This window comes from Macrobrachium rosenbergii, chromosome 51 (genome assembly GCF_040412425.1).
Source record: "Macrobrachium rosenbergii isolate ZJJX-2024 chromosome 51, ASM4041242v1, whole genome shotgun sequence".
NCBI lineage: Eukaryota > Metazoa > Arthropoda > Malacostraca > Decapoda > Palaemonidae > Macrobrachium > Macrobrachium rosenbergii.
Genome location: NC_089791.1, coordinates 29,028,388 through 29,038,387, shown reverse-complemented (window position 1 = coordinate 29,038,387; position 10,000 = coordinate 29,028,388). Strand labels below are relative to the sequence as shown.

Sequence of the window (10,000 nt, the reverse complement as noted above, 5' to 3'; positions counted from 1 at the left end):
AGGCACACAAACACAGACTGAAAATCGCAAATTCCTGATTAAATAAAAAAAAAAAACCAGCCTACGGACCCAAAATAACAGGAACATTCCAATTAAAGGAACAACAGCTGTTCAGGATGCACAGGTGTGACTTTCAATACACCTGCACGAAAACGGAGTAGCTATTTACTCTGGCTATAAAAGGCTCTCTTTCAAAGCCAAGGTCAAAGGATAAATGATATAAATTACGCAGGTATCGACTGAATCAATGAACACCTACGAAAAAAACAATTTAATGTCCAGTACGTGAGAATTTTCTGATTTTTTTTTTTTTAGAATATCAGGGAAGCGAGTAAATTACAGCATTTGTAAATTTCAGCCCTGAGAGAGAGAGAGAGAGAGAGAGAGAGAGAGAGAGAGAGAGAGAGAGAGAGAGAGAGAGAGAGAGAGAGAACTGAGGCACTATGGTAAGAGGAGGAAATCATTTTGCCTCTTACGAGGGGATGATTCATTTATAAAGCTTAGTCCTAAGAGAGAGAGAGAGAGAGAGAGAGAGAGAGAGAGAGAGAGAGAGAGAGAGAGAGAGAGAGAGAGAGAAGGGCAATACGTCAGAAAGGAAATAAGAATCTTGTCTCTTACGAAAGGAAAGATTTAGAACACCAGCACAAATGAAAGCCAAGGAAAAAATATAAAACAATTTCCTTCTGAATAATGATTGGAATATATTAAAATTAAATGAGAGGATCAACATAAAATTAACTAAAATGTAAAGTCTAAAAAATTATAATATGTAAACCACTGCTCAATATATTTCGAGACACAAATATCACTTTTCTACAGTTAACGTCAAAGTATTGAACAGAGACTAATTGTAATGTCCAGTTGATTTATTGATTTATGGTTACTGAAACTGGCGCCACATGTCGCATTACTTCAATACGAATCATGTTATTAAAATAAATGCACACACAAAACACAGTATATGCATTTATATATATATATATATATATATATATATATATATATATATATATATATATATATATATATATATATATACATAAAGTCACGTCCATATTTGTGATTTTTAAGGTATATACATAATTATGTATATATTTATCTACTATGTCAGTATAAATGGCAATAAAGGCAGAAGCATAATATTTCTCTCTCTCCCTCTCCCCACAGACAAAAGCATCTGAATATTTTAATGCTGGGAATATCTAGGCATACCTCTCTCTCTCTCTCTCTCTCTCTCTCTCTCTCTCTCTCCAAAGACAGAAGCATCTGAATATTTTTAATCCCGTGAATATCTAGGCATACCTCTCTCTCTCTCTCTCTCTCTCTCTCTCTCTCTCTCTCTCTCTCTCTCTCTCTCTCTCTCCTGGTGAATGCTGATGAAAGAACGAAGGAAAGGCGATGCTTGAACCAAGGTCACCATCTCTCCTCTTGCTACGATGGATAAAACTGAGAAGGTAGTTGAAGGTCACCAAAAAAAAAAAAAAAAAAAAAAAAAAAAACTGACAAAAAATGCACATACCGATTCCCATGGTGGGAGTCTTATTACTTTTTTTAAAATAAAAATAATTCAAGATTTAACTAGTGTTGAGATGATTAATAATAGTGTTGAATAATAATAATCCTAATAATAATATTAAATAATAATAATAATAATAATAATAATAATAAAATGGCTGCAATTTGCGAATTGATTTTATAAGTTTTTCTCAATAATAATAATAATAATAATAATAATAATAATAATAATAATAATAATAGTGAGAAGAAGAAGAAGAAGAAGAAGAAGAAGAAGAAGAAGAAGAAGAAGAAGAAGAAGAAGAAGAAAAAGAAGAAGAGGAAAGAAAGTAAGAAAGAAAGAAAGAGACAGAAAAGAAGAAAATTAGGGGCTTACGGGAAAGGAAAGAATAACAAAAACTGCTACAGAGGCATAATAAAAAAGGACAAAATATAAGCTACAACAACAACTGATAATAAGAGTAAAAACGCCGTAACAATAACAACTGCAGCCACAAAATCTCAATTGTGATTTCTTCAAACAACAACCAAAAACATAACAATAATCCCAAGAGACAACTGTCATGTTGAAGGAGGAATCACTTATCAAAATGAGATTTTTAAAAGTAATTTTAAAAGTAATTTCAATGTAATTCATATGGTAGCGAGTGTTGTCGTTGTCACTGAGTAACGAAAAGTAATTGCACGGACCGTTTCGAAAGGAAACTGTTTTCAAAATCCTAACTGCAAACTGTAGCACACTTAAGAAAAGTAATTGAGGTGTCGATTCCCTAAACATAAGAAAAATACTTGAAAAGATAATTGCGGAACAAATTTCTTAAAAGTAAAATATAATTACACTGTTTTTCCACAAATAATTGGGAAGAGTACTTTAAAAAATAATTGTGGGAAATATTTCTTCAAAGTAAAATATAATTACACCGTTTTTCCATAAATAATTGGGAAGATTACTTTAAAAAATAATTGCGGGACAAATTTCTTGAAAGTAAAATATAAAAACGTTGTCCTTCCTTAAATGAATTATGGAGCTTACTTTCTTAATTAATGGCTGTCCTTATTTTTGGAAATGCTAGCGAGATCTACTTACAAAAATAAATACAGCAACATCTTAAGTAAATTTCTGTACTATTGATTTAAGGAAATCGGAGCGAATAAAATTTCCCCTTAAAAAAAAAAACATACACATTCCATTCATAAAGAAAACTACAGCAAACTCAAAAAAAGCTTCTTGCACTTGAATGTTCTTCAAGCATTCCAGAAGTCCCAGTTGCATTTTTACTGGAATACAAATTTAGCCCATCGACCAAGCTCTGGGACTATGAGGTCATTCAGTGCTGAAAATAATGTCGAAACAGCGGTTATGAGAGGGTGGAAGGTAAGATGGAAGGAAGGGAATATGAGAGTAGGTACAGCAAAAGGAATGAAAGGGTTTGCAGCTATACCGAAGGGACGCTGCAATGAACATTTAAGTAATGCGGACAGTGCGCCGTGCGAGGTGCAATAACGGCACCACACGTCTACGGGAACACTTTTATGTATAACTTCAAAGCAGCAGCGGGTTATTTCACATTACAAAAAAAAGATAAATAAATAAAAAAAAAAATAAAAATTGACAGTTACTGCCAGCGATGAGAAAAAATACAAATAAACAAATAAAAAAAAAAATTGACAGTTACTGCCAGCGATGAGAACCACCATTTTGAAAACCAACGAGGAAAATACGCAAAAACTTGAACGCATTAGACCAATGGTTCTTAACACGGGGGGCGCGCCCCCTTATGGGGACGTCAGCAATTTCCAGGTGGGGCACGAACCCTAAGGAAAAATTAAAATTCTCTAATTATATTCGTTATTCTCTTAACAAGAGTCGCTAAGAAGCAGTGTCAAGTATCTCACTAATTCATTCCCAAAAAGAAAAAAAAACACCCTTTCACTTTCTCTTTTATCTTCATTTTCCTTTAAATCTGGGGCGAATTTTACTCGCAGATGCAAGGGGGGCGTGGAGGGAAGGAGACCAACTGTTAGAGGGGGAAGTAATAAAAAGAGGTTAAGAACCACTGCATTCGACGCAATACGCGCTCCTAGCATTAACCTTTATCTCCGATGTGCGTATCCCCAGTTAAGCCAATGGAAACAAGAGATGCCGGAATTCGAATGAATAATCCAAAAGTCCCGGAACCAGCGAGATCCACTTTTCCATCGATCCGGCGTCGTGTTATTTCGGTTCTTCCCCTTCAAGAAGCGTTGCATACATCCGGATCCAACCGGAACTGGCGGGGTTTCCTAAGATACGCACCCTCTGTAGATTCGGAGATCTGGTTTACGCATTTACGCGAGCTCACGCGCTTGCCTCCTCCTCCTCCTCCTCCTCCTCCTCCTCCTCCTCCTCCTCCTTCCTCCTCCTCCTCCTCCTCTTCTTCTTCTTCTTCTTCTTCTTCTTCTTCTCCCGCATTCCGTTGGTGTGTGTTATTATCCTCTTTCTCTTCTTCTTCTTCTTCTTCTTCTTCTTCTTCTTCTTCCCGCATTCCGTCCGTGTGTGTTATTACGCTTGTGGTTATCGATGGTGTTATCGTTGAATATTTGTTGGCGTTGCAAAGACGGTGGTGATAGCCGTGATTGTTATCAATGTTATCGTCAGTATTATCATCGGCTGTCTATCCTCTGTGCGTAACTATTATTTTTATTCTCTGGAATAATAATAATAATAATAATAATAATAATAATAATAATAATAAGAAAGAGAAGGAGAAGGAGAAGAAGAAGAAGTCTGTTTTATAATAATAATAATAATAATAATAATAATAATAATAATAATAAGAAGAAGAAGAAGAAGAAGAAGAAGAACAAGAAGAAGAACAAGAAGAAGAAGAAGAAGAAGAAGAAGAAGAAGAATTATGTTCAATAATAACTATAATATAATAATAATAATAAGCCTGTCTCCCACACGAGCCAAAAACGACCGTCTTCGAATAATGTCCTTTTAAAGACATCCCGGAAATGAAGGACTTCAGAATAGGTACAGAGACTTCAATTTCAGCTTCAGGAGGGAAAAAAATTAATTTAAGAGGAAGAACGACAAGTGAGGGGAAGACCCACCTGTTATTATATTGATTTTGTCATTATACTGATTTAAAATACTTTCATACACGATGTACTGACTACAATGAATAGAAAATGTATTATGAAATTATTATTTCACCATTAAGTCCAAAAATGATTGCTGGAATTGAGCCAAGCAATATGTAGTCAATAACAATACAAAATAAAACCCTCAACAAGGTCATACAAAATAATTGAATACAGTCATTGACACACAAAAAAGGTCAAGGTCAACATAAAACAAGTAAAAAATGCGCCAAAGTTTCTTCGGCGCAATCGAATTTTCTGTACATTGTATAATCAAGGCCACCGAAAATAGACCTATCTTTCGATGGTCTCGGTATAATACTGCATGAGCCGCGGTCCAAGAACATTTAACCACGGCCCAGTGGTGGCATGTCCTACATCGTTGCCAGATGCACGATCATGGCTAACTTTAACCTTAAATAAAGTAAAAACTACTGAGGCTAGAGGGCTGCAATTTGGTATGCTTGGTGACTGGAGGATGGATGATCAACATACCAATTTGCAGCCCTCTAGCTTCAGTAGTTTTTAAGATCTGAGGGCGGACAGAAAAAGTGTGGACAGAAAAAAAGTGCGGACGGACAGACAAAGCCATCTCAATAGTTTTCTTTTCCAGAAAACTAAAAAATGACAAAAAAAATAGTTCCTATCATCACGAAAACAAAAATAACAAACAACGCGCAAAATCAAATGCACATACACAAACTGACATACATCTAGAAAAATGGAAGCCAACAATAAATCACCAATAAACAAGGAAATAGAAGCAAATATTAAACGAAACCGACAGAAGAAGAGATGCAGTGCATGACTTGCGTCATCAGAGTTCGTTAGGACCAAGGTCAAAATGTTTGGCGTTCTGATTTCGTCCCTTTAAAGAGCCCTACATTATCTCATTTGTCCTAATCGGGTAGAAGGTGACATGCACGCACTCAAGCACGCACACAAGCACGCATGCACACATACGCACACTTACACGCTTTTTTCCTACCTTGGATATGGCTCCGAGAGTATACAAACGAGAGGGATTATTGCAGTCGGCAATGATGAGGAGATTTGATGAGTAATTATGAGGAGACTTGAAATGTAATGATGAAAGACATGAAACGTAATGATGAGGAGACTTGAAACGTAATGACGAGGAGACTTGAAATGTAATGATGAAAGACATGAAACGTAACGATGAGGACACTTGAAACGTAATGATGAGGAGACTTGAAATGTAATGATGAAGAGACTTGAAATGTAATGATGAGGAGACTTGAAATGTAATGATGAGGAGACTTGAAACGTAATGATGAAGAGACTTGACTCGTAATGATGAGGAGACATGAAAAGTAATGATGAGGAGACTTGAAAAGTAATGATGAATAGACTTGAAAAGTAATGATGAGGAGACCTGAAGAGTAATTATGAGGAGACTTGAAAAGTAATGATGAGAAGACTTGAAAATTAATGATGAGGAGACTTGAAATTGAAAAGTAATGATGAGGAAACTTGAAAATTAATGATGAGGAGACTTGAAATTGAAACGAATGATGAGGAGACTTGAAAATTAATGATGAGGAGACTTGAAAAATAAGGCATACAAACTATTTTCAATATTGAATTAAAAAACCACAAATATGATCTCACGTCTGATTTAACTTTTTTAATACATCTAAACAAAACACTCGATTCCATATCTTGAAATACCACACATACAAACACATACACACAAACACAAACACCCACTCACACAAGTGATACTAAATTATTATCATTAACCACCGGTTAATCACTTTTAAAATACAAACTCTCAGAAAATTGAACTTATGAAAACGAAAGGTCTGAATCTATGTTTCATCGTATAAATGAAATGAAAAAGATTTTAGATTTTACGTAAACAGAGCAAATAAACAAACTGTAGTTTTTGGTATATGAAAAGAAAAAGATAATCGGATTAAAAACAGGCAAAAAAATCCCATTTTAAATCGTGTGAAAAATGAAATACTGTGAAATATGATAAAAAAATTTCCGCACTAAATATAATTTATAATGTAATAATACAGAAATCCTTCTTAGACTAATGAACTTTGAACTACGTTAAAGAAATTTAAATTTCCTAAAATCACCATATCATTATGAACTGCAGCAGAGAGAGAGAGAGAGAGAGAGAGAGAGAGAGAGAGAGAGAGAGAGAGAGAGAGAGAGAGAGAGAGAGCTCTTGTGATTGTGTAACTACAATTTTTCATTAATTTTTTCTTTTTTTTAAGCGAGAGAGAGAGAGAGAGAGAGAGAGAGAGAGAGAGAGAGAGAGAGAGAGAGAGAGATCTTGTGATTGTGTAACTAAATTTTTCCTCAATTTTGTCTTTCTTTTTGAGAGAGAGAAGAAGAGAGATAATCTTTTGTATGCGTGTATGATAATATATGTTTTTCATCTACTTTTTCTTTCTTTTAGAGAGAGAGAGAGAGAGAGAGAGAGAGAGAGAGAGAGAGAGAGAGAGAGAGAGAGAGGCCTAACTAACCTCTGCAAACTCCACATCCCGGGTACATCCCCCAATTCAAGGACAAATTAAACGACGCTACGCATGCGTATATGTTTATATAACGCAGGGAATCTGGTTTGACGCCGAATACCGACCCTGAACAGCGTGGAATAGCTACGCAAGAGATCTTATATATCACAGCGCTGCTCAAAATGTCACGCTTGATAAATTCAGAATGACCGTAATGATAAACCATTCAATTTGATAAATGCAGGATGAGGATTATGATTTACCATTAAATTTGATAAATGCAGGATGAGGATTATGATGAACTATTACATTTGATAAATTCAGGATGACGGCAATGATAAACTATTAAATTTGATACATTCAGGATGACGATAATGTCTTCATCTCCTCGTGAACTATGTCATTATCAAGGCTAATTCGCCGCCGTCACTATTGTTAATGTTCTTAAATCATTATCATCATCGTCATCAATCATTTTTATTCAATATCATTATCACTCATTATTACTCAATATTATAATTATCAGTCATTTTTGTTTTATTATCATCATCACTGCCGTAATTATCATTTAGTGTCATTATAACTGTCATTATTATTCATCATTATCATTATCAGTTCTTATCATCCATTACCATCATCGTCACTGTCATTATTATTCTTTAGTATCATTACCGCTGTCATTATCATTACTTATTATAATCACTGTCATTATTGACTATTATCATCATCACTTTAATTATTATTCATTACTATCATTATCACTGTCATTATTATTGATTATCATCATCATCACTGTCATTATTCTTCACTGATATCATCACTCATTATCATCCATTATCATCATTATTAACTTACCCGTATATAATATATATATACAATATATATATAATCCCCATATATATATATATATATATATATATATATATATATATACATATACATTATATTCATTATATGTATATATATATATATATATATATATATATACTATATACATATACATATATATATATATATATACATATACATATATATATATATATATAATATATATATATATATACATATACATATATATATATATATATATATATATATATATATATATATATATATATATATATATATACATATACATATACATATATATATATATATATAACTATCAACTATCGTGGTTATAATAAGAGGTAATAAAGTTCACTTCGAGAATTCCCGTACTCATCAAGGTAAGATGGAGAGACACCTGGCGGGTCCAAAATGCTGTGTCTTAATTAACTATGCTCGTCACGAATTTAGACGTTTAGTGACTTTTTTTTTTTTACTTTTTTTTTACTTTCTTTACAACAAACAACAACAAGTTTTGCTTTCGAAAAACGCAAGGATCTTAACTCCTGCATTGCCTGAATTTGCAAGCAGTGAAAATTCTTCAAGCACCTGGATATTTTCTGTAAATAAATACAATGTCGCAAGCAGCGATGATCCTAGTGGAGAACTGTGGATACCTAGGTGGAAGGAAATGGCTCCTCCCCCTCAAAAACCCCTAAAATACCTGAAAAATCTCGTCACTTCAAGGCAATAACTATTATACTTTTACTCTTCAAATAAGGGAATAATAAATAAATAACCTCCCTAAAATGCAATATATTCATGAAGGTTAGGGGGAAAAAATACACAAATTACTGAATGATAAGGAAAATAAATCAGTAACGTTCCCCGAACTGAAAAATTCCTGAAAGTTAGGGAAAATATATAACATTCCCTAAAATGCTTAAATTTCTGAAAATTGGGGAAAATAAATCAGTGACTTTCCCTACACTGCAAAAAATCCTGAAAGTTAGGGAAAATAAATAAGTAACTTTCCCTAAACCGCAAAAATTCCTGAAAGTTAGGGATATTAAATAAGTAATTTTCCCTATACTACAAAAATTCCTGAAAGTTAGGGAAAGTAAATAAGTAACTTTCCCTAAACCGCAAAAATTCCTGAAAGTTAGTGAAAGCAAATAAGTAACTTTCCTTAAACTGCAAAAATCCCTGAAAATTAGAGAAAATAAATAAGTAACTTTCCCTAAACTGAAAAAATTCCTGAATGTTAGGGAACATAAATAAGTAACTTTCCCTAAACCGAAAAAATTCCTGAAAGTTAGGGAAAATAAATAAGAAAAATTCCTTAACTAGCAAAAAACTCCTGAAAATTAGGGGAAACAAATCATAAAAGTTCTCTAAAATGCAAAAATTCAAAGCAGCAACAAAAATTACATCCACGAACCAGCCTAAACATCTGGAACCAGTGTCTGACGCCCACGGGAAGACTGTACACCTGCGGCTGAGGGGCGCAAGGAACACATGTGCCATATTTACGCAGGTGTAGAAAGACAGGGGTGACTCACGTCCTGATATGAGCGACTAAACGGGATGCCAGCACATGCAACAACGATAAAGTAGACAGCAAAATGAAAAAATAATGTGTATAACGTAATACACAGACAGGCTGATTATGAATTTTACCATAGAGGTATTAGATACCAATCGGACACACAAACACACGCACACACATATGTGTATATTATGTATATGTATATGTATATATGTATATTATGTATATGTATATATGTATATATATATATATATATATATATATATATATATATATATATTTACTTTTACAACTCCCAATTTCTTTAATTCCTGTAAAAGTATACCAAACATACAAACACATATATAAATAAAAAAAATTATATGATTTACTTTTTGCTCACTTTTTAATTTCTTTAAAAAAACTTACACGCTAAATTTGATGTATATAAGCACCAGTGGTGAATTTTAAACTACCATATACATACCTGTTGCTTCTTTCATCAATA

General features: G+C 33.5%; 1 protein-coding gene across 1 annotated transcript in view; it reads right to left on the bottom strand.

Annotated features, from left to right (window-relative positions):
* Window positions 1-4,040, bottom strand: part of LOC136833011 (osteocalcin 2-like) — a 33,144-nt gene extending 29,104 nt beyond the window's left edge. The window contains exon 1 of the mRNA XM_067094660.1: window positions 3,781-4,040. Coding sequence (XP_066950761.1) covers window positions 3,781-4,040 — 260 coding nt within the window. The remainder of the gene's footprint in view (window positions 1-3,780) is intronic.
* Between the last annotated feature and the right edge of the window lie 5,960 nt (window positions 4,041-10,000).